General features: G+C 42.2%; 1 protein-coding gene across 10 annotated transcripts in view; it reads left to right on the top strand.

The window, feature by feature from the left end:
- Nucleotides 1-19,252, top strand: part of tank (TRAF family member-associated NFKB activator) — a 119,053-nt gene extending 99,801 nt beyond the window's left edge. For all 10 annotated transcript variants that reach the window (XM_069935374.1, XM_069935373.1, XM_069935372.1 and 7 more), the window contains one exon: nt 17,782-19,252. In XM_069935374.1, coding sequence (XP_069791475.1) covers nt 17,782-17,973 — 192 coding nt within the window. In that variant the 3' untranslated portion in view covers nt 17,974-19,252. The remainder of the gene's footprint in view (nt 1-17,781) is intronic.
- The last annotated feature ends 6,858 nt before the right edge of the window (nt 19,253-26,110 follow it).

The raw sequence follows: 26,110 nt of genomic DNA, 5'->3' as shown, positions 1-26,110 counted from the left end.
TTTCTCCCCAATAATTTTTAATTATGATATCCATATGTTTATGTTACATATTATGTTAATATCAAGCATTTCATCATTTTAATCTGATTCATCTTCTCATTGCTGCCAATCCATGCCTTCTCCCTCACTTCAGTGTTTGTGAAATCCTGACTCTTGACTCTGTAATAACTCTATTTCTGTCTCTGTAAATTCAACAATTATAAAAAGTACAAACATGGAAGAAAATTCTAATTTTAATGGATGCATAGCAATATCAGCCATCAATTTGCACTTACCATAAAAACAGAGATTTCTCTGCAAACTACTGGATATTAGAATCTGCAGCTACTATGAAGCATTACATTCCACCATCTCTCTGAAAGAAAGGAAGAGAAAAATATTTGACAAAAATTGAGTTCAGGAAAAAAATACATAAAGTGAAACCAAATTAGCAACTTCTTGATTTGCCTTATTTTTACCAGGCATTTCTAATTAGGTTTCAAGCATCAAATTTAAATTTTAGTTTACAACTTATAGTAAAGGTGATGTTGAATTTTTTGTTTCGAGATTCTGATTTTGCAACTTAAATATTTTTAAATGTTAACATTTAGACATACAGCACAGTTACAGGTCCTTTTGACCCATGAGCTCATGCTACTCAATAAGGCTCAATTGACCTACAACCGCAATATGTTTTTGAACAGTGGGAGGAAACCGAAGCACGTGGAGGAAACCTACACAGACTCAGGAAGAACATACAAACTCCTTCTGGGTTGTTGGCGCTGTAACAGCTTTGCGCTAACCGCTACACTAACCTTTGAAAAACATCTATGGCAGGCACTTTAGCATTAAGAATCAGTGTTCTTGATCAGTGGTGAAATGATGGCAGTTCCCATTTGGTGGCAAAATACATTTCCCCACAAAATAGTTAGCTTTCTCTGTGGAGTAATGTTCCTTTCTTTCTGACACCTGCAGCTGTTAGTCATCAGTTCACTTGGCAGCTATGATTTCATCAGCTGATTTGAGGAACAAACCATCGTAATGAATTATCACTGAAATGAAAGTAGAAAGCATTGTTAAATACAGAATTATATATTAAAGAGACACACAACATTAAAGTTGAGCAGAAATACTGTGCATAACACAAATTTTATTCATTGAGCATTTGACCACTTGAGGATCTCCTTTGACTAATATCTGATACTCCAAACTCAGCTTTGCCAAATCAATGGAGCCCTCTTTCCCCTGACAAAATCACTTATTACATCCAAGATCTTGAAGCAGCAGATCTTATTCTCCTTGCATTCTTTATTTCTTGATAACAAAACTGAAAATCTAACTATAATTTCTATTATTAAACTCGAAGAATTCAGTGCTTCACAACCTTAGGCTGCCCACATTACTGCTGCCAATCCCCAGAATCTTCACACTAGTTTGATGAACTGCAAAAAGAGCCTCTAAATGCTACCACACTTCAAAATTCTCCAGCAGATAACACTGAGCTATTTTCAATATCATTTCACCTCTTTCCCTTTCAATTAGATTATTAATAATTGTGTTGATAACGCATATGTTACACAGCATAACAACCCTGTTATATAGGACATAGGATCATATTTTTAAACTTTTAATGATTTAAGTGAATAGAAAACCAGTACTTCATGCTGTGCAAAATATATTATTCAGGTGCGGAGATAAAGCTACTACTTAATTGATAAAGTTCAGAGAGCTACAATGAATTAAAAGTTAGTTATTATTTGACATTAAATCATGGTTTACTTAAAATGCTATTGATAATTTGATGGCATCAAATAATGCACTATTTTCTAGTCATGAAGTAGAGGCATAATCAAGCTTTTTCTTAAAATGAAAATAAAATGATAAAGATCTCATTGCTGTTCATTAATCAATAGGTGGGGTTGAAGATTTTTCTGGCATGCACTGGGTAGTCAGATGGTGTGTATGCTTCACCACCCCTGGTTAAGCAGGTGGCCCGATTGATTTGTCTGATCAGCTCCTACAGAAATGCAGAAAGTGAGCTGCCAGTCCTTATCCTGCTGTTTACAGACAGTTCACTGTTGCAGCAGGCAATATGGACGTGAGGTGATTGCAGCGAGCTTGTAGCAAGACCTGGAAAAAGAAATAAGCTGTACAATTTTTACGGGTGGGGTGAATTTTGACAGAAGGTGGATGAGGCAGAGAAAAAAAGTAACCGAGTGCAAAGCAGCAGAAAAGAATTGCACATCTAAAGACATTTTCACACAGAAATGCCACTATATCGGCAGTATCCTGGCTTCAAAACTTGACGTGGTTGTTCACACTGAACTGAGCAAAATCAGCAAAATGCTGGGACAGGGTGTAATTTCACATAAGGCCGGCATTCCTGGACCAAAAGAGGCAAGTTGTATGACGTAATAGCATTGGCCTCCACTGTGATATAAAACATAGGTGTCTGACATATCCATCTACAAAAGTAATGGTGGTACAGCTCGAAGTGATGATACTAATTGTGAATATGTTTGCCTTCATTAGAGCATGAGCAAATTTCAGTAGCAGTTAGATTCCGAACCCTGACTGTGGCCTCAGTAGTTCACGTTTCCCATTGAAGCGCTGTAGATCTTGCGCGTCATCACAACGTCATCTTCCATTCCTGAGCTGGTCCTAGAATGAGGTAAGCAGCTTTCAGTCAGCGTGGTGCTCTGGGACTATAACTAGGTCAGCTGGTGGAAAAATGCCAGCACAGAAATGAAACCCCAACAACCCCCCCCCCCCCCAAAAAGAAATCCCAGGTAGGCATTTTTCAGAAGCAGACGTGCTGTCAAAATGCCGAAAATGTCTCTGAATGAAACAGCTGTCTGAAAGTGTCTTCTGATTTAACTGTTTCACAAATATGAAAGGTACTATCTGAAAAATTTGCTTCAGTTATCTACAATGCCATTTGCTTCATTTCTCAAAGGCAACACTCTAATGTGCTGCCTTCCAACCAGAATACCTCACAATTGAAAGCATTTGGGTCTCAACTGTACATGACACTTGTGTTTCATTATTAGATCCTTGTAAGTTTCAGGTGAGAGCATAAGCTGCCGAAATCAAGGACCACATGATGAGCATTTGGCACGAGTTGACATTATTTTATCAATTGCAATTTTCTTCTCGATAACGCTCAGTTAATGATGAGAATCAGGGTTGTTGGAAAACTTAAATCACTCAGTGAAAATGCAGAGCTTAATGGCTCAGATTTTGCAGTAGTAATGACTGTGCAATTTGTAGTCCATTGCCATTAATCTATGTAAATGATAACAACTTTAAGAATTTCACACTCATAGTTTAATGTAGAAATTCCATGTCGCTATCAGTACTTCATTGGCTGCCTTCTCCAGATCAACTGACCCAAAGCTATTTAAAATGATCTGACTTATGCTCATTACAAATGATTCCCACTGTAAAATACCCTAAAAATCTTGTGCTGAGATGCACAAACAATGAATAAAGTTTTTAAAAGAGCAAACAAAACCATGATGAATAAAAATCAACATTGCGTACCAATTCCTCTATGAACGATTCAAAATATGATTTTAATGTATTCAGTGTTTTTTAAAATTGGTGGTATCGTCAACAGTGAAGAGGGTTTTCTGTGATTACAGCAGTAACTCGATGAACTAGAGAAGTCGGGCAAGGGATGAATAACAAGGGGAATTAAACTCAGACCAGTGTGAAGTGTGGCTTTATGGTATGTTAAATAAAGTCAGGACTGGCCCAGTAGGAAGTCTTGGAGAACAGAGAGACGAAAAGGTAATTCCATGAAAGTAGCAACATAGATGCATGTGATAGTGAAGAAAGTATTTGGCACATTTGCCTTCATTAGTCAGGCTATTGAATACAAGAACATGGATGTCATATAACTATACAAAATGTTGCTAAGACGACATGTGGAATATTGTGCACAGTTCTGGACACCTAGGCACAGAAAAGACATCATTAAGATTGAAAAGGTGCAGAAAAGTTCCACAAGAATATTACTTGGTCTGGTGGGACTTGAATACTTGGATATGCTAAATAGGCTTGGATTTTACTTCCTAGAAAGTATGAAGCTGAGGGGTGACCTTATAGAGGTTTATAAAATCATGTAGGGTATCAATAAGGTAAATAGTCATAGTTCTTTTCCCAGGGTTGGGGAATCTATTATGAGAGGGCACATATATATATAGTATGTACTCCTGTAATAGTTCATGCTGCTTAAAAGTCGATCCCCCTCTTTTTTGGCCCAAACCACCCACATACCAGAGCTCCCAATGCTTTAATGGTCATTTCTCGTCCACGCCCCTGCCCCCCCACCCATTTGAGCTCCCGATGCCCCGGCCGCCCATCTATCCGAACTCCGGCCACCCGCCTATCCAAGGTCCCGATGCCCCAGCCTCCCACCCATCTGAGTTATTGATGCCTTGGCCACCTGCCTATCCAAATTTCTGATACCCCGGCTGCCCTCTCTTGTGAGCTCCCAACATCCCAACCATGGAATGGTTGCCAGCCACCCGCTCGCCCAACCAAGCTCCCGACACCCCAAACTTGAACTTGCCACCTGCCTATTCAAATTCCCGACGCCTTGAACACGAGCTGACAGTCTGGTCCCAGCCACCTGCCCGCCCATCCGAACTCATGAAGCCCCAAATGATGCAGGTACTTAGGGCTCTCAAAATTTTCTAAATTTTACCCTAAAAATTGGCCCACAAAATTTGACTATTATATGCATATATGTGATAATATGAGGGTAAAATTTTAACTTGGATCTGAGGGGACATCTTTTACACACAGGGAGTGCTAGGTATGTGGAACGGGCTGCCAGAGGTGGTGGTAGAGAGAGGTAAATTTTGATGTATAATTAGACAAGTTTATGGATAGGAAAACATCAAAGGGATGTGGGCCGAAAACCGGTAAATGGGACTAGCTTGGGTGTACAATTTGATCGGCATGGCTAAGTTGGGCTGAAGGGCCTGCTTCCATGGTGTAAAACTGACACTAAGATGGTATTTCCTTTTTTAAAAGAAAGCTTGCACCTTTTAGGTGAATGAAATAGACCTGATATTGTGGCAGATGTACACTGCTCATCATATTGAATAATGAAGTTCTCCAGGTGACACTGAAATGCAAGATAGAAGTGGTGTCTTTTTCAATTGTATAACATTATCTGGACAATCTAGTGTATGCTGCAGAGGAAGTCATTTCAATCTACTGCTCATTAATCTAAATATCAAGTCATATTCGTGTTGAGAATCTTTATTTACCAAAGAACCTGGATGAAATGGTCCTCTTTTGGACATAGATTTGACAGTATCAGGTCAACTGTCCTGTATAGTTCCTTGCAGACCTCTGAAAAGAGATGTCAATATTGTACTTGACAGAATTCTTTGGCTGAGTTTGACAATCTATGGAAGCTAGTCTCTAAGACCAAATGAGTGCATGTCTGTATAGATAAGCTAATTGTCTACCTTCTTGGAGAAACAGAGGTGTGAGCAGTTGTGGAAATCTCTCAATTCCTGCAATTTATTGACCAGGATTTTGGCTCTAAATTCCAGCATTTAATTGTAAACTATTGGTATTTCTCCAAATTATTGTCAGCATAGTTGAGTTTCTTTTTCATTGCATGCTTGAAGGCCTGAACTTTCTGAAAGATAAGCGTATACAGAGCCGTTGTCATACCCACACTCCTGTTCGGCTCCGATCATGGGTCCTCTACCGGCATCACCTACGGCTCCTAGAACGCTTCCACCAGCGTTGTCTCCGCTCCATCCTCAACATTCATTGGAGCACCTTCATCCCTAACGTCGAAGTACTCAAGATGGCAGAGGCCGACAGCATCGAGTCCACGCTGCTGAAAATCCAGCTGCGCTGGGTGGGTCACGTCTCCAGAATGGAGGACCATCGCCTTCCCAAGATCGTGTTATATGGCGAGCTCTCCACTGGCTACCGTGACAGAGGTGCACCAAAGAAGAGGTACAAGGACTGCCTAAAGAAATCTCTTGGTGCCTGCCACATTGACCATCGCCAGTGGGCTGATATCGCCTCAAACCGTGCATGTTGGCGCCTCACAGTTCGGCGGGCAGCAACCTCCTTTGAAGAAGACCATAGAGCCCACCTCACTGACAAAAGACAAAGGAGGAAAAACCCAACACCCAACCCCAACCAACCAATTTTTGCCTGCAACCGCTGCAACCGTGTCTGCCTGTCCCGCACCGGACTTGTCAGCCACAATCGAGCCTGCAGCTGACGTGGACATTTACCCCCTCCATAAATCTTCGTCCGCGAAGCCAAGCCAAAGAAAAGAAAGATTGGTATTTCTCAAATTATTGTCAGCATAGTTGAGTTTCTTTTTCATATGCATGCTTGAAGGCCTGAACTTTCTGATAGATGTGTTTGATGGTGCTTGACATTTGACAAACAGAGCATGAATTTGCATAAGTTTCATACTAATTACAATGGAGAATCTGCTCATAACATATCCATAAAGAATAAATGTAAATGTTAGTTTTAGACAATTTTATTTGATTATAGTAATAGTTGATATTTTTAATTTTTGCTGTAGTTTTTTTAATTTATTTCTGTGTTTTTTTTTAAAGAGGGCTAAAGCAAAGATGATGAATTTAAACAGCTGGGTTTTATTTTCAGATCCTGTTGTAGCCCACTTCCCCAAGCCATTGCACAGAAACTTCTGACACTGCAAAAGGCATTGTCACTGAGGATTGGGCTGGGTTTTTTTCAAGTTCACACGAAGTGAATTGCACTAAGGGAATAGTTTACTGATAATTTTACTTTTGGACGGTAAAAGCATGGGTGACTCGATGCTAACTTGGTGTTCTGAACCAAGTATAGCAACTTGACTGCATAAGCTTGTATTCATTTCTCTCATCAGTTAGTGATTGTTCCCCTTTGGGGAGGGTGTGGATGGAAGATGGTAACTCATTTTATCTTTTTGTGGTGGACTCAGAAAAGGTTTGCAAACAAATCAAACTGGCTGTTACTGATATCAAAACATACTCATTTGAGTCCCAGTAAAATTGAACCATCATAGGCCCAACCATCTTAATTTATTTCCTCTCAGTCAAAAGATCAGAAGGCTATTTCTTTCTTTTTAAAATATTTTTATCAATTTGATAGAGAGAAATATTACATGTATATATTGTTTAAATATTAATTATACATAGCTTTTATATAATGCAATACAAAATATGAGTTGTATATAATTATACATTGTCTTACATATTTCTCAAAAAAAGTGAAAAAGTGTTCAGCTCTTTTTGCAGTTAGTTGCTTGGTAATTGAGCAGTTCGTGCCTCATGAAGTAAGATTGGATAATATTCAGGCTTGGCCTGACAAGCAACAAAACAATTGTGTCATCCAATTGTCAGAACATGACCATCTCCAGGAATTATTGAGCAGACACTCCTCTTGCCGCACAAATGCCTTTGGCTATTAAATTTAACACAATCTGCCAGAAAAACTCAGTGGATTGAGTAGCATCAGTGAGAGAAAAAGAATGATAAACATTTCAAACTTTTCTTGCCCTTCTTCCCCTTTGTCTGGCATCTGCCATTCCTCTGCCTCAGTCAGTTATACTCTATCGCCTGCCTGATTGGCCAATCCATGTGGATCCCCAGCCTCACTCCTCCTTCCCTGTCCTCTTTACGATGCTGCTATACTAACCTTCCTCAGTCCTGATGAAGAGTTTTTGCTCAAAACAAGGATCATTCTTTTTCTCCCACTGCAGCTTTACCCACTGAGTTCCTCTGTCATATTGTGTTTGGCTTCTAATTCCAGCATTTGCAGTCTACTGTGTGTCTCTTAGCCATTATGTTTATTTATTTGTCACAAAAATGCATCGTAAAGTGAGAAGGCTTCTTCTACTAGCATGTACAATAATTAAATGTACAGAGTTCAAGATTCAAATGGAAAGGAAGGTCCATTAGCATCAAGCAAGGGCAGGGTGATAGCATTCATGGGTTCATTCAGGATCTTAATGGCTGCAAGGAAGCCATCAAGCTCCTGAATGAACCCATGAGTGCTATCATGTTGATGCATGCTTTCAAGCTCTCAAGCCTTCTCCCCAATGGGAGGAGGAAGAAGAGAGTGTGTTTGGGGTGTGATGGGTCTTTCAGTATGTAGGCTGCCTCTCCATAGGCAGCGTGATATGTAGGTGGAGTCCACAAAGGAGACAGAAGTTTTCGATGAGCTCTGACCTATATTCACTGCCTCTGTAGTTTCTTTAGATCTGAAGCAGACAGCTCCCATCCCACACTGTGATGCACCCAGCAAGTTTGCTTTCAGTGGTTATTAGAGCAGATCATATTCTGATTCTCTGAGTGGCTCATCTGACTACCCAGAGAATGTCAGAAGTGTGATGGTTTGCTTTCCACTTGCCTGAGTAGATGCACCTTTAATAATTCTCATAGATTAACCTTCTTCAGGATTGAAAGCAAACTGCTTCATCAGCAGTACATTTCTCATGTATAAATGGATGTAGGAGTAAGTTGTACAGCAACAAGGACAAGGTTCCCTTGTCTTCATCTACAGCCTCTGCATCCAAATTATTATCCTCCACAATTTCCGCCACCTACGTGATCCCACCACCAGACACATCTTCCCCTCTCCTCATTCTGCAGGGATCACTCCCTCGGTGACACCTTCGTCCACTCATTCCTACCCACTAAGTGGCCCCTTAGCACCTATCCTTGTGACCACAAGAAATCCTGCACTTGTGTCCCCACCTCCTCCCTCACCACAATTCAAGGCCCCAAAAAGTCTTTCCTAGTGAAGCAATATTACACATGAATCTACAGGCGTCATCAACTTCATCTGATTTCTCCCATTGTGGTCTCCTGTACATTGGAGAGACTGGATTAAGACTGGGAGATCGATTCGTTGAACACCTTTGCTGTGTCCGCTGCAATAGCAGGGATTTGCCAAAGGCAAACCATTTCAATTCCCTTTCCCATTCTGACATGTCTGTCTGTGGTCTCGTGCACTACTAGACTGAGACCACCTGCAAATTGGAGAAACAACATCTCTTATTCTGTCTGAGCACCCTCCAACCAAATAGCATTTACATCAACATCAGTTTCTCTTTGCAACCCCTTCCCCCTCATTTCTCCTTTCCTCTAACTCTGTCTCCCTCTCTTTCCCTTTCCTGTAGCTCTGCATTGATAGGGCCACCCCCTCCCCTGATCAATTCTCACCTTTCCTATCGTCTCCTCTCCTCTCGTCTGACCATGTCCAATTATCACCATTTGTCTGTTGGCCTGTACTCTTCCCCCTGCTCTTTTCTCCCTTCTCCCTTTTATTCAGGTACATGCCTGCATTTTGCTCATACCTTGAAGAAGGGCTCAGGCCCAAAATGTTGGTTATATATCTTTACCTCCTATGGATGCTATATGACCTGCTGAGTTTCTCCAGCACTTTTGTGTTTTTAGTGCAGCTCTTTGAGCCTGTTCTACCATTTAATAATATCATGACTTTCCTTCTTGATCCTGTATCTCTTGATTATGTTGGCATACAAAAGTTTATTAATCCCAGCCATGAAAGTACTTAACAAATCAACATCCGTAGAATGAAATGGGGAAATCCAAAAACTTGTATCTCCCCCCTCCCCGTTTTCATCCCAGTTGTAAATGGTTATTTTTTTACTCTGAAAATGTTCTTCCAATTGTGAGAATCTCCTGAAGGAAATAACTCTTCTTTATTCATTGTGAGAAACACTCTGAGAATTTTTTGTTTCAAAAAGATCATATGAACAGGTCAATCTGTAGCTTAATTTCTTTTAATTATATCAGTCCCTTCATCCCAGGATTCACCTTTAGCGGTAACTTTTAACTTCACTTCCTTAGATGCATAGACTAAATGATGCTCAGTACTTATCCCAGCACTGTACAGTTGCAGCAATTCTTCCTTTAAATACTACAAATCCTTGCAATAAAGATAATTAAATTTTCTATGTTGATTACTTGGTGTCACTGACTGTGCTTTCAGTGCTTGAGCCAGCATCCACAAATTTCAACAAATAATAAATATGTACTAGTTTCTTGTTTGGCCTTTTTTTTCTCTTCCAATTAAATCTCTTCAGACTATCTCACACTATAGTCCCACCTACTTATTTAAATAATGTCTTTCTCATTGTGCTCTCCTCACTGCTCCCTTTCTTGACCAGCTTTGTTTTACAGACACCTAAAGCTTTATCCAGACATCTAAAATCCGGAAAGCTCCAAAATCCGCCAAGTGGTGAGAGAGATGGCAGTGCGAGTCGGGCGGGCAAGGGGGAGACCCCGGCAGCGCGAGTCGGGTGGGTGAGGGGGAGAGACCGGCAGCACGAGTCGGGTGGGCGAGGGGGAGAGACCGGCAGCACGAGTCGGGTGGGCGAGGGGCGGAGACAGGCAGCGTGAGTTGGGCGGGCGAGCGACTGGCAGCACGAGTCAGGTGGGCAAGGGGGAGAGACCAGCAGCGCGAGTCAGGCAGGTGAGGGGGAGAGACCAGCAGCGCGAGTCGGGTGAGAGGGAGAGCCGTCCAGCACGAGTCGTCGGGGGCAAGGGGGAGAGACTGGCAGCGCGCGTCGGGGGTTCGAGGGGGAGAGTCCGGCAGCGCGCGTCGGGGGGTTCGAGGGGAGAGTCCGGCAGCGCGAGTCGGTGGGCGAGGGCGGAAACCGGCAGCATGAGTCGGGGGGGCGATCGACCAGCAGCATGAGTCAGGTGGGCAAGGGGGAGAGACCGGCAGTGCGAGTCGGGTGAGAGGGAGAGACTGCCAGCACGAATAGGGCAGGGGCAAGGGGGGAGAGACTGGCAGTGCGAGTCGGGTGGGGTGGGAGACCAGACCGGCAGCGTGAGTCGGGCGGGTGAGGTGGGGGAGGAGACGGCAGCGCGACTGGAAGGGGTGGGAGTGAATACCACAGCACAATTCGGGTGGGCTTAAATCTGGCTTTGCAAAATCCTGAAAATTCCAAAATTCAGAACACTCTGTCCCCCAAGGGTTCTGGATAAAGGATTGTGTACCTGTATAAAGAAGGTTATTTCATTCTTTTCCTTTATATCTAAGTTATTCATATAAATTGTGACAATTTCTTGATGTGACAAAAGTTAAAAAACTGCAATTTGAGAGGAGCAAGTTAAAATCTGATGTGTGGGAATTACAGTTGAGCAAAGGAAACTACAGCGGCATGAGAGAGGAGCTGACCAAAGTTGATGGCTAATAATAATTCAAAAGACACAAGATTATTTTATCCTAAAAGAAGCAGCAGCATTCTAAGGGAGGATGAGGCAATCATGGCTGACAAAGGAAGTGAAAGAAAGAGTAAATGAGAGAGCATAAGGAATTGTAAAAATTAGTGGGAAGCTGCAGAATTGGGTAGCTTTTAAAAATCAACAGAAGGCAACAAAAAGCAATAAGGAGAGAAAAGATTAACCAATTTTTTTTCTAGATATATAAAAAGTAAAAGAGAGGCAAGAGTGGAACTACTGGAAAATGACGCTGGAGAAGTGGCAATTGGGAACAAAAAATGGCAGATGTACTGAATTGGTATTTTGCATCAGTCTTCACCGTGGAAGACACCAACAATGTACCAGGAATTTGAGAGAATTGGGGCAGAAGTGAGTGTAGTCACTATTAGTAAGGAGAAGGTGCTTGTGAAGTTGAAAGTGCATAAGTCTCATTGACCAGATGAATTACATCCCAGGGTTCTGAAAGAGGTAGCTGAAGAGATTGTGGATGCCTCAGTCAAGAATCACTGGAGTTGGGATGGTCTAAGTGACCAGAAATATTTAAATATCACTTCACTCTTTAAGTAGGGAGAGAGATAAAAGACGAGAAATTATTGGCTGGTTAACCTAACTTCAGCAGTTGGCAAGATTCAAGAATCCATTGTTAAGGATGAGGTTTTGGAGTACTTGAAAGCAAAAGATAAAATAGGCCAAAGTCAGTATGGTTTCCTTCAGGGTAAATGTTGCCTGACAAATCTGTTGGAATTCTTTTGAGGAAGTAATGAGCAGACAGGCAAAGAAGTCACTCTCACTTTGTTCGTTTTAGATTGGTCACAGTGTTCAAGCTACTGAAAGAAAATAGACACACACACCGAGAGCAGTTCAGTTTATACAAGTCTTTATTACTAAATCTAAAGCTGAATTCACACTACAATATGCAAGCCCTTCCCAATACCAATGCCTGGACTGGTCCCAACTGCCAAAGCGAGGTAACGACTGCACACTTGTAGTAGGTTGTCTGGGTGCCAGTAGCAGCTTCTCCACCTCCCCGGACCGGGACGTCGGTTTGGAATCTTGAAGTTCTTCTTCTTGCTGAGAGATGTTGCCACTTCTTGGAGAGTCTCAAATTTCAGCAGTGGGACCATGGCATATATTACCCAAAAGTTGTTTACTTCAGATCTTATCTCTTTGAACAAATGATTTAATTATCTTCGAGGTCTCCTGATAGTCTGCGACCAACAAAAGACAACTGCATCTCTTGGCCTCATGGTGGAAGTTGGATAATGTCTACTGATTCATATGCATCCCTGGGCCCCATAGTGTAAATTTAGGTAATGTCTTCTGATTCAACTGCATCCTGGGCCCCATAGAATTTAGGTGTCTACTAAATATGCATCCTAGACCTCATAGTGGAATTGAGATTATGTCTTCTGATGCAACTGCATCCCTTCTTGCATCAGCTGGTCTAGGGCCCCATGATGGAATTTAGATTATGTCTTCTGATGCAACTGCATCCCTTCTTTCATAAGCTAGTCTAAATCCTCCATTACACAGGCAGAGGAGTCAGTGGATGTTGTTTACTTGGAATTTCAGAAAGCCTTTGACAAGGTGCCCCACACAGAAGGCTGCTAAACAAGATAGGAGTCCATTGTATTATGGGAAAGGTATAGAAGTTTGGCTGACTGGCAGAAGGCAAAGAGTTGGAATACTGGGGCTTTTTCTGATTGGCTGCTGCTGACCGCTGGGATTCCTCAGGAGTCAGTGTTGGATACGCTATGTTTCATATATGCAAATAAATTAGATGATAGAATTGATGGTTTTGTGACCCAGTTTCAGGATGATATGAAGAAAGTAGGGAGTCTACAGAGGAACTTGGATAGACTTGAATAGATTGGAAAAATGGGCGGAGGTGACAGAATACAGCATAGGGAAGTGTATGATCAAGCACATTGGCAGAGTGAATAATGGCATGATCTACAACAGGGGTCATCAAACTTTTTAGACCATTGACCCATTCATGGAATACTTGATCTTTCATCGACCACCAGGCATGGAATCCCAACGCTGGAGGGGGTGAAATGGTATGGCACTGGACATGGGGGGGGGGGCAGGGGAGCACTACCTAAGGTACAAAGAACACGGAAATGTTCTATGCTCCCTTTCACTCTCAACTTATTCAAAGGATAATACCAAATACAACATGGCAGCCACCAAAGTTGGCAACCACTACCATAGGCACTATTTTCCATTGATCTTCCCCTGCTTTCCACAGCAAAACTTCAATCAAACCACCCCCCCCCCCCCAGGTATTATCGACCCCGTGGCATTTATCAACCCTTTGGACAGTCCCATCAACCCCCAGGGATTGATATCGACCATTTTGGAGATCCCTGATCTACATTGTATGATTTCCGAAAAGTTAACTTACAAGTTGAGTCAATGGTAAGGCAAATGCAATTGTAGCATTTATTTCAAGAGGATTAGAATATAAAAGCAAATATGTAATGCTGAGATTTTAGAAGGCGTTGGTCAGACCACATTGTGAGAAGTTTAGGGAAGGGTCTGCTGGCATTGGAGAGGGTCCAGAGGATGTCTGCAAGAATGATCCTGAGGATGAGTGGGTTAATGTATCAGGACCATTTGATGGTTCTCGGCCTCTATTTGCTAGAGTTTAGAAGAATGGGGGTGAGGGGAATTTCATTGAAATACATCAAATATTTGATAGAGTGGACATGGAGAAGATGTTTTTGGTAGTGGGAGCATCTAGGACCAGAGGGCATAGGCTCACAATATAGGGATATCCCTTTAGAACTGGAGAAATATCTTCAGCTAAAGTTGGTGAATCTGTAGAATGTATTGCCACAAACTGGAGCCAATATCATTGAGTATATTTAATGAGGATTATGATATATTCCTGATGAATGAGGGTATCAAATGTTATGAGGAGAAGAATGGTGTTGAAAGGAAAAATACATCAGCCATGAATAGTTCTCTTCCTAAATCATATGGTCTTTCTGTGCAAAGAAGAGATGGCAAGAAACTGATATGGAATAAAATGTGATAAAATGGGGAGCTATCTTCTTTAAAGGTAAAATGAGAAAGCAAATTATTATTTGAATGGAACAAGACTTGTAAATTCTTGTGAATCCCTTTGATGAAGGGGTCCTGTCATGAAACAAAGTTTGCTAGCAAGTCCATCAAGTAATTATGATTACCAATTATCATAAAAGAGGCTAATGCAGAGTTTCAGAGAACAAAAAAAGGTCCGTTTTAATGGAGCTTTATAGAGAACGTGGGACTGCATTTGAAAAATTGACTATTGTTGTGGTCATTTCTAAGGAGGGATTTCCTTGCTCATTATCTCTTTATTCAGTAACCCTTTTATCCCAAAAAACAACCTAGTGAAAGAGGAAAGTAGTGTTGAGATTAAGATTGGATCACCTGTGATCATTGCAACATCTTCTTTGATAGTGACTCAGTCGTGTGCACTTCCACCACCTTGTGATGGAGTTGACAATGAGGACCAAAAATATTCATGAGGGCATATAAAATTCCTCAGGATGAAATGTTTTGCCCAACTTTATTGGAAGTGGGTGACACTGGGCATCTGATAGAAACTAATATGTGGGAAATACTCAGCAGGTGAAGTACCATCTGCAGAGAAAGAAATGCAATCTTATTGCAGAAGGAACAGCCACTGCTCAATCTTGTCTTTGCCTTTGAATTCATCCTTTAAGTATGTATTTATCCAATTTTGTGTCTGTGAAGTATGGCTTGTTAGCACCAATCTGCCATTTTGCCACTGCCGTATATTATTTTTTTATGCAAATTGTGTGTGGAGGAGGAAATCAAGAAGTTTGATGTTCTAATTTAGGACATTAATGTTACGTGATCATAGAAGTGAATAAAAACCCACACAGGAACTAATATATCTTTAAACAAATTCATATATTTTTATTGTTGGAGAAAAATGTGTTGTCCATAGGATTTCCTAAATCCTGTAGGCCCAAGGTTTGTTGCCTGCCGTATAAACAGTACAGTATATTAATTCTTTTGCATCATGTTTATCACCAATGCTGTTGTAAGAGATTTAGCAAAAACAAATTACACTATTTCCTCTATTGCTTAGAAGCCCTGTGGAGCTGTGAAACACACACACTCTATCACATTACTTGTTACTAATGCCTTTTTCTATTATCTCATTGGATTGTTCTTTTACTAGTTATCTGAGTATCTATTTTCAGTAGATGGCACCCTGCTTTGTACAGTGCAAAACTGTACAGAAGCAAGTGAGCAGCTGGTATATAATAACATGGATCTTCATGATATGTAATTTAAAAAATACAAAATCAAAATTAGAGCTGGATTACATTGAATAGAGCTATATACTCGTGGATTAATGATTTGTAATGCATAATAGGGTTCTATTAAGGTGTCTGAAATGGATGACAATGAAGAAGGAATCCTTGCTGTGTTTCCATACTGTGCCTTTTCAGAAAACTTTGTTTTCAAGGCATTTAACAAAATTATATAAAGATGGCCAAATTTACTGTCATCAACTATTCTTCACCATCTTTGTCTTCATCTCAGAGTTGCATCGTGCATTTTCTTTGTTGCTATGTTTTCTTCCATACATGTTTTGTGTTATTTTACCACCATTTACACATTATATTCAAAAATTGTCATATTGCATTAGTTTATTCAAAACATTGGAGTTTGAGATGTTCAGGCCTACTGTATATTCAAAATTTCTGAAATGGAATCATCAAAATTATAATAAATTAAACTGAAGTAGATTAGTTTCTAGGCTTTGTTCCACTTTAATTACTTGATCATATTCAAAATGATTCTCTGTTAATCTACTTGCTCAATTTGAGATTTTCCTATTTTACAATTAAATTGAAACATTATTTTGCCAATTTTCTTCTTTGCTTTCCTGGAGACATTTGAATCCTTGCTGGGACATGGTTACAGATGTCTCAGGTGGCCTCTAGTGCATCACCAAGCGGCTATTATAAACGTGTTGAGTTTTGAGGCGAGTGTCAGGATGTTATTCAGCTCCTGGAGCTGTTGCAGCTGAGCCCAATTAAATCCTTGCCTTCCATCCACACATGTGCAATTCCAGCAGGAGTCACTGGATTACACAAATCTTGGCCAATTTTGCCCTCCCTGGTCAAGTTCACTGAACCTTTAGGAATGTTTATAGTTTAACTTAAGATCTAGATTCTCCTTTGGTTTTGTTGGGTGACAGATGATCACAATGGAAAACACTTGCTTCAGGTTGTTTCAAATCTATGACGAGTCTTTTCAATGACTTGTAACCGTGTTGTGAATAAGGTCCACTTGATATGGAGTGCTGGAGGTCCATATTAGAAGTTTGATCCTGACATTTTTCCTAAATTGGTAAAAATGTATCAAGATCTATTTTACCAAGGAAAAAATGTTTTAAAATAAGTCTATTATCTATCTTTTCATTGTATTATATTATTACTATAAGCTCTTTATTAAAATCAATAAAATATTAAAAAGAAAAAAAATTATTTAAAAAAGAAAGATGAGCATAACTCATTACTGTTCACTACCTGTATAAAACTAAAATGTAGGTTTTTTTGTTCAGTAACAATGTGCACAACCAGCTTTGTGTGAAGGTACCAAGGTCAAAATAAGGTAGAAAGATGGTCATTTAAGATTTATTAGTTTCCATGACAAGATCCACTTATAAATTGCACCCTCCTGGGACTTGTTAAAATCTGCGTTTTATATTCTGTAATTTACAGTATTTAGCAAATACATGTTTCAGTAGCTCTAGATAAATGTTCTGTCTACACCTAAGCAGACGTAATGTGCAATTTGCACCAACTGCTCGTTACATACATCAAGCAAAATGTTTATTAACAACAGGAAGTGGTGCTGTAACACTTAAAATTAGGATATTAACATGCATTGATACTGACCCAACTATGCAGTTAGAATTAATATACTTGGTTACAAAACAAATGCAAAGTATTGTTCAGATCAGGTCACTAAAAATGTCACAGTTAGTAAAGATTACTTTTCTGCCCAAAAACATCAATGACATGAGGTGGAAATTGAAATATTCTGCCTAACAAATTTTGAATACCCTTAATATTTTAAATATATTGGAAGCTATAAAACTTGTGTTACATTAAAATTCAAGTCTGTAAGAGAGGTTTAAAAGATAACTGTAGAAATCTCTGGACTTGTAAAAATTGCTCTTATTGATTCCATTATTGAGGGGTTTTTTTTCCAATGTAACAACGAGTGAATAACTTTCATCAATGTAAATTAGTCTTTAGTACATGTGTGCTTTTGTTGTGGAGTCATTGTTGTAGAAGAATCTATTTTGTAAAATGGGTATTTTGAGCTGATCACTTTATACAGCATTGAAGTAGATGAAGGGTTGACAGAATGTATTTTTCTAGACTGCCATAAGGGCTGATTATTCAACTAAAGCTGTTGCATTATAATCTGACTTTTATAGACATATGGTGTGTTTTTCATTTACACAGCATGCTCAGTAATGAAAAATGTTTCCTCTCTCCTGCAGCCTGTGTGGAGTCCTTACCACAATAAAGAGGGTGAATTGCTGCATCAAGCATCCAATGACTCTGACCTGGACCTAAACTCCAAAATCTGCGAATTCTGTCAGGCAGTCTTCCCAGCAGGCACCACATCCAGGGAAGAGTTCCTCAGGCATCTTAATTCACACTTTGTGCATGCCACTAAAAATGGATTTTAATGCTTATATATTTCTACAATTGATATGAAGAAACCAGTCCTGTGAACTTAACATATTTACATGACGTACAAAATAGTTCTTGTTGTGTGGAATTGTAAATTTTGAAAGGGCGTTTATATAACGTTGTACATTAACATATTTTAGATTTTTTTGGTCCTTGTAACTTTTTTTTACTTTGGTACAATGTTTGATTATTTATAAAGAAACACTTTGACCAATTTATATGAAATTAATTGTCCCTTAAAATAATTTACATCTTTGACAAGTATCACATAATTAGAATATTATAATTCATCCAAAGCAGCATAAAAAAAATCATTATTTATCTTTACAAAGTGAGAAAGAAGATAGCAAAAAGAAAGTGGCATAAATTCAGTGAATTGTTTATTTTTTCATCTTTATCCTTGGAAAAAATGTTCTGCTATAACCTTTTCTTATTTTGTTTTTACTAGCCCACTAAGCTAACCCTCAAAATTGAGTAAGTACTATAAACAATCTCATCTTTCTTTTTCACCTCACTCATCTTCTTCATCTTATCCCTCAAACACACTTACATCAATATATTGACCATCCAACCTATCATCTCGACAGCCCCATTAATTTCTGTTAGCCTCAGAATCCTTCTCCTTGGCAACTCTTGGAAATTGAACTGCACTGTTTATGGTATTGGTTTGGTCAATTTTGATCCTAAAATAACCTTCAAATTGTAGAATTCTGACATGGAGAGGCCATTCAGCCCATTTTTTTGTTGTTGCTAGAGCAGTATCAATCAACTCTCCTTTTCTAATTTCTCCCTTGTTATATGACCTCCACTGTTGAGTTTTTCTTCTGAAGCATGCAGCCTTCATTACATCTAGTCTGACCTGTTCCAACATATACTAAATTTTATGTCGTCCAAAACTTCATTGTTTTTACCCAACTTCCATTTCCCTTAATCCTGTGTTTGTTGGAATATATTAGATTGCAGCTGTTCAGTGCCTCAATTTTTATTTACTCCTTCCCTTCATATTGATAGCCCTTAAATTTAACCTTCATACCCTACCCCCTGCCATGTTCATTCTCAACTCTGGAGTTCCCTTCCTGAACTACATTCCATCCACTTTGCACCTTCTAGCTCCTTTTACTTTACACATGTTCCTTAAAATATATCACCTTTTCCAAGCTTTGGTCAGCTACTGTAATATCTCGATATGAGGCTCAGCATTGATGTTTTGTTTGATAATGCTTCTTTGAAGTATTTGGGATGTTTATGCTCAAATAAATGAAAATTATTGTCTTATCTTTCTTTCATAGTTTATCACCTAGTATCAACATCAAACTTTCACTATTCTCCACAATATGCCTTGACATGAACTTCCAAAATGAAAACATTATTGTTCAATTGTGACAATCCCTGCACTTACATAAATTTGTCAGTTTAATGCCAGTGAAAACAATTTTGTGAGCAGTTTTGAATGTATATGCTTTATGAATTTTTAATCATTTTAAAATCATAAGACTTTGGTTAGAGGATGTCAAATTGTCCAATATTGCATCTGCAATTCCAAGATGTACTCTTCTATGAAAGAAGTGTCTGACTGGGCTTCTCCCAGTGAAAAATAAGATTGGAATCTAGCCTTCAATTTTAAAGTTTGTAACATGACGATTCATTGTCCTTTGGATGAGCTTTAAATTGTCGCTTGATGCACTACAGGCTCTCAGTATCATCAAACTGTAACTAATCATTATTTTTGTGCCTTCAAAGATGAAGTAGAATGCAGAGAGATGCAATAGCCGGAATAGATATTTACTCGGAAGTGCTGGAAGAACTCATCAGGTCATTTAACAATAGGCAATCAGGTGAAAGGCTCAGGGATGAAACCTCGATTGTCTGTTGCTTTGCATGGATGCTGCATGACCAGCTGAGTTCCTCCAGAAGTTTTGTATTTTGTTCCAGTTCTCCAGCTTCTGCAGACTTCTTGTCTAACTAACATTTACTGCTGGGGAGTGGAGTTTTGAGAATTTTTTTCCCCAAAGTAGACTGTGTCTCTTTTATCAAATGTGCACAGACAAAGCATGAACTTCAGGGACAAATTAATGATGAAGGATTAATCAATACAGACAATTTAATCCTTTCAAGCCAGGTGTTTAAATGTTCTCTTTTGATTTGAATCACGATTTGAAACAGTTATTTCTCATTGGGTTCTCAGCTCATCAAAATTATGAAGTCTTTTTTGATATCAAGGATTTAGAGATTCTTAAGTTGCTCAATAGATTGGATTAAGCGTCAAAGATAATATCAGGTTTAATTGAGGCGACTGAGTGATAAAAAAGGATGATTTTAGCTCTTTTCCCAGTAAGCACCCAGTTTTCCCAGATATTTCTGGTATATTCTTGTTTATAACATGTCCATAATGCCACAGGTTTTCGTGCAAAATTGCATTTGAGATGTGAATACATTGTAATCATGTATAGGTATGGTTCTTTTTTTTTAGCAATATTATTTCCCATTGGTTTATATGGTAATATTCAGTTGTATGAATTCCGAGCAAGAGCACAGATCCTCAAACCTGCACTACCTTTTACTAAGATTATGATTAACCTGATTTTAACTCCAACCCTGCATGCCAGTCTATCAAAGATAACTTCATCTCCTTGGTTATCAAACAAATATTTTCCTATATCTTAAAAATATTCAAAGAATTTGCTTCCTCTATCCTTCGAGGAAGTGTTCCAAATAGCCTCAAACCTCATTCAGGAGAATTTTCTACCTCAAATGGATGACCTGTGGCGGTCTGAGCAGTATAAGAGGCACAGCCACCACGCTGAGGGTCGGTAATGACTGTTTTATTTGAATTTAGCACATGCCCCTTTAAGGGCAGCATTGGTTCAGTCACAACTTGCGTGATGATGTCACAATCGCTTCCCAGGGCACGCGCCACACAGGAGGTTTGAGTGAGGAGGAAACCCCCAACGGTGCCATCTTCCCAGGGCTGCCCCGCCACGTGATGTTACAAGCAGGGCCAGTTCGCCCTGAGCGAGTGCGCCACCACACAACCCCCACCCCCCAGAACCGGTTACGCATCTCGCTGCATGGACGGGTGGCCCCGTCACTTGGGCCTGGATGTCTGCACCGGCTGTGACAAGTCCAGATGGGCCGCCTTCAGGGAGTCCAACATGAAAAGTTCCTCCTCCCCCCAGCGTCCAGAACGAAGGTTCTGCTGGACCAGTGTAGGACCTTGTATGGACCCTCGTACAGGCACTGTAGCGGTGCCACCTGCAGTCCTCTCTGAACAACACGAATTGGGCAGAGTCAAGTTCCTTGGGGAGATGGGCTAGCCGAGTGCCATGGCACGCTGGGGATGGGGGGGGGCCAGGGAGGCCAGTCTCTTGCGGAGGTCTGCCAGTGGGTTCGTGTCCCTGGGCGCGGTGTCGGGTTCCAGGCCGAAGAACTTGCCAGGCAGGGAGAGTGGTGCGCCATCTACCATTTCCGCCACTGAGACTTGCAGGTCCTCCTTGGGCACCACCCTGATCCAGAGGAGGACCCAGGGGAATTTGTCTGCCCAGTCCAGGCCGGTGAGTCTTAAGGTGAGGACTTAAGGTGCTGGTGGAACCTCTCAACCAAACTGTTCGACTGCAGATGGTAGGCTGTGGTGTGGTGGAGCTTAACCCCCCAGGAGTTTCACCATTTGGGTCCACAGAGCAGATGTGAACTGGGGCACCCCTGTCGCTGGTGATATGCGCCGGGACCCCGAACCGGGCAATCCACTGACTGACCAGGGTTCTGGCGCACGTCTCTGCAGAGGCTTCCTTGATGGGGATAGCCTCAGGCCATCTCGTGGCTCGGTCCACCACCGTGAGTAGGTAACGCGCCTCCCTGGCAGCGAGATGCGTAACCGGTTCTGGGGGGTGGGGGTTGTGTGGTGGTAAGGGGCCAATGACATCTACGCGAATGTGCTAAAACCTGTGAGCCACCGAATCAAAGTCCTGGATGGGAGCCTGTGTGTGCCAGTGGACCTTGGAGGTCTGGCACCTGGTGCAGTTCCTGGCCAGCTCCACCACCTCTTAAGCCCATCCCACATGAACCGCTCCGCAACCATCCGCATGGTTATCTTTACCGTGGGGTGAGCAAGGTCATGTACCAGACTGAAGTCACTCGCTCTCCAATGCGGTGGGACAACTGGATGTGGCGTACCTGTTGAAACGTCGCAGAGCAGCATGTCTGGTCTGTTGGGTACTTGGATGTCGTTGAGTTTGAGGCCTGAGATGGCGGTCCGCAGGGCTTGGGTCTCTGCGTCGGTTCACTGTGCCTGGGCTAGTTGTGCGTAGTCCAACCCGGGGGTGAGAGTGTGTCCGCCACCACATTGTCCTTGCCTGCCCTGTGCTGAATGTCGGTAGTGAATTCCAACAAGTACAAGAGGTGGTGCTATTGTCTGGCGGTCCATAGGTCCTTGGCCATCGCCAGTTCATGGGTGAGGAGCTTGTGGTCCGTGAAGACCACTTCCTCCAGGAAGTAATAAAAATGGTGGATGACCAAGTACAGCATCAGGAGTTCCCGGTTGAAAGCACTGTATTTGAGCTCTCCTTGCTGAAAAAGGCCAGTGGGCACCATTGTCCAACAAGCCTTTGTTCCAGGACCCTCCCCCCGACTGCTGTAGCTGAGGTGTCCATGAAGAGTGCCGTGTGCACCTCCAGCCGTGGGTACACCAGCAGCGTCACGCTGGCAAGGGCCTCCTTCGTTGCCACGAACACCTTATCCGCCCCTTCTGGCCAGGATAAGGTTTATTCTTTGGCGGCCATCAGCATGAAGAATGGGTGCATGGTACGGGTGGCCCCGGGGATGAAACGATGGTAAAAGTTCACCATCCCCATGAACTCCTACAGGCCTTTAAGGGTGGAGGGTTTGGGGAGATGTTGAATGGCTGCTACCTTCTCCGGTGCCAGGGAGGCCCCAGCTGCTGAAAGGGTATGCCCCAGTAACTGGAGGGACTCCTTGCCAAACTGGCATTTGGCCGCGTTGACTGTAAGGCTGAAATCTGTCAGCTGGGCAAACAAGGGTGTGGAGCTGGGCTTTGTGCTCCTCGCGGTTGCAACTGGAAATCAGTATAACATCCAGGTAGATGAACACAAAGTCCAAGTCCCTTCCCACCATGTCTATGAGGCGCTGGAACATCTGGGCTGCATTCTTTAAGCCAAACGGCATGCGGAGGAACTCAGAGGCCGAAGGGGTTGATAATGGCCGTCTTCCCCACATTGTCTGGGTGCACTGGGATCTGATGGTATCCCCACACGAGGTCCACTTTGGAGAAAACCCGTGCGCCGTGGAGTTTGGAGGAGAAGTCCTGTATGTGGGGAACCGGGTACCTGTCAGGAATGGTTGCATTGTTCAACCGACATTAGTCCCCACAGGGCCTCCAGCCGCCAGACACTTTTGAGACTGTGGAGCGGCGATGCCCAGGCACTGTCAGAGTGTCAGACGATTCCCAGCTCTTTTAGTCTGGAAAACTCCTTCACCTGCTGGAGCTTTTCGGGTGGCAGCCATCTGGGCTTAGCGTGCAGTAGGGGGCCTTGCATGCCAATGTGGTGGAAGACCCCGTACTGGGGCAGGGCAGCATCGAAGCATGGCTCCAAGATGGTGGGGAACTCATGAAGGATGTCGGAGAACTCATCCCTGGCGGCGGCTACAGCAGCGATTTCTGGCTTACAGGCATCTGCTGTGTTCAATCGTATGGAGTGGAATGTGCAAGCGTTGACCAGCATCTTGCCCTTCATGTCGACTGTTAAATCGGAGGCCCAAAGGAAGTTGGTCCTCAACAGCGCGGTGCCACTGAGGCTAGCTCAAACCTCCAGTGAAATTTTTCCTTGCTTCTCTGGATCTTTGCCCTGTGGGTGCCATAGGTCTTGATGGTGGAGCCGTTGGCCACCTGGAGGGCTGGACCGCGAGATTGGGTGCAAGTCTCTAAGGCTGTGGGGAGGGGGGGGTAGGACACTCAATTCTGCCCCAGTACACCAGGAAGCAGCGGCCAGTGGATATGTCCGTAACATGAAGGAGGCTGTTCATGTGGCCAGCGTTGCAGTCATCAATGGTGGCTGGCCTGGTCATTTCCCTGAAACCCAGAGGGTTGTTGGCACTTACGGGATTGCGCTCCCCACCATTGATGGTAGAAACACCAGGTCGACTGGCTCTCCTCCGGCTTGGTCTTGGGGGTGGTTTGTGGTTGGCTGATTCCCAGTCATGCCACCTGGTTGAGGGTTGCTTCATTCTCCCTCTTTGTTCGCCAGAGGGCATCTGCCCGGGCTGCAGCTTTGCATGGGTCGAGAAATCCTCATCGGTGAGGAGCAGCTGGGTGTCCTCCGGCATCTGCTTGAAGAAAATTTGGCGTAAGAGAAAACAGGGCTTGTGGTCTTCCACCAGGGCCAGCATTTCATCCATCAGCGCCGAGGGACTGCAGTCTCTGAGCCCGTCCAGGTGCAGGAGCCTGGGAGCCCATTGCTGGGGAGGTGAGCGCAAATGTCCCCAGTAGCAGGTCTTTGAGGGCAGTTTACTTGCCCTCAGCCAGGGGGTGGTGGATGAGGTCATCCATCCTCGCTGCTGTGTCTTGGTCCAGTGCACTCACGATGTGGTAAAACATCATGGCGTAGGCAGAGATGTTTCAAAGCTGGAACTGTGCTTCCACTTGCCCGAACCACGTCCTTGGGCGGTGGGTCCAAAAGTGGGGAAGCTTGATCGAGACGGTGTCAACTTCTGCCCAATCCATGGTTCAGAGTCCAGAAAAACATCTGAGCTCTTCGGGGTCACCAATGTGGTGGGAGAGCAGTGTAAGAAGCAAAGCCACCACGCTGAGGGTCGTTAATGACTGTTTTATTTGAATTTGGCATGTTCCCCTTTAAGGGCAGCATTGGTTCAGTCAACATGTGCATGATGATGTCACAATCGCTGCCCGGGCATGCGCCACATGGGAGGTTTGAGTGAGGCAGAAACCGCCCGATGGCACCATCTTCCCAGGGCTGCCCCGCCACGTGGCATTACAAGTGGGGCCAGTTCGCCCTGAGCGAGTGCGCCGCCACAGACCCTTAATTTTAAGTAGTGGCTCTTTTGACCCTCTTCCAGATATTCCCACAAGAGGACACATCTCCAATCTTCACAGCCCCTCAGGACACTGTTTCTATAGAAATGTCTTAATTTTAAAACTTCAGAGGATACTAGCCTGAATTGTCCAACTTTTCTTTGTACAATGGGCTCATTCCAGTATTAGTATAATAAAACATCTCTGAATTATTTCTAAATGATGCCTTATGTAAGTGAAGTAGCTAGTATTCAATTCCCTAGCAATAATCAATAAAATTATTCTGACTTTTCCAATTGTTGGGGTTAAAATATACTTCATGCTCCCAAGCTGTCTGTGACTTTTTGTTTAATATATTTTTATGCTGTCTCGCAGCAACATCTTTGAGCCAAGGTTGTAGCTGGTTTCTTAGCTTGTTAGGGAAATAAGATTTTTAGTTTAGTTCTTTTGTTCTGCGAAATAGAGGATCCGGAGAATGTTCTGACATTTCCTATTGACTGTCTAATGTTTTAACAGTTGGTAACAACATTTAGCAACTTATTATAATGTTAACAATGATTAATATTTAATAAACTTTGGGAAACTCAATTTTAGTACAAATTTATTTGAACGAGTCAAAGATAACCATTGTTTTATTCTTCAAGCAACTATAAAGGAAAGTAGTCGCTATAATTAAGTCAATAGGAATATTGGAATTGGATCAATTGGGCTCTGTTTAGAGCATTTCAAACTCACAGAGGCATGATTGTCAACAGCATCATCAAGGCCATTGGAAGCAGTAAGCCTGACCTTAGGATTCCTTCTGTGTATTTATTGCAAGTTTGAACACAGTTTAGAGAAATTGCTGCTTGTCCTTTGAGGACTATTTAGATTTTGGAGTTATTGTTGTGCAAGCTTGGTGCCTGAGAACCAGTTGGTCGGCTGGATGGATAAGATAATATGGCAGCCGCCGCTGAACCTGGTGTCCTCGAGGAGCAATCTATTGTGGAGACGAATTTCAAGGAACTTAGAGAAGAATTACAACATCGGGACTTAGATACAAGTGGAAACAAAACTGCTCCAAACAAGTCTGAAAGATGCAAGAGGAGCAG

The sequence above is a fragment of the Narcine bancroftii genome, chromosome 4 (genome assembly GCF_036971445.1).
Source record: "Narcine bancroftii isolate sNarBan1 chromosome 4, sNarBan1.hap1, whole genome shotgun sequence".
NCBI classification, from domain to species: domain Eukaryota; kingdom Metazoa; phylum Chordata; class Chondrichthyes; order Torpediniformes; family Narcinidae; genus Narcine; species Narcine bancroftii.
Note: the sequence above shows the minus strand (reverse complement) of the source record. Positions and strands in the feature narration are given on the sequence as shown.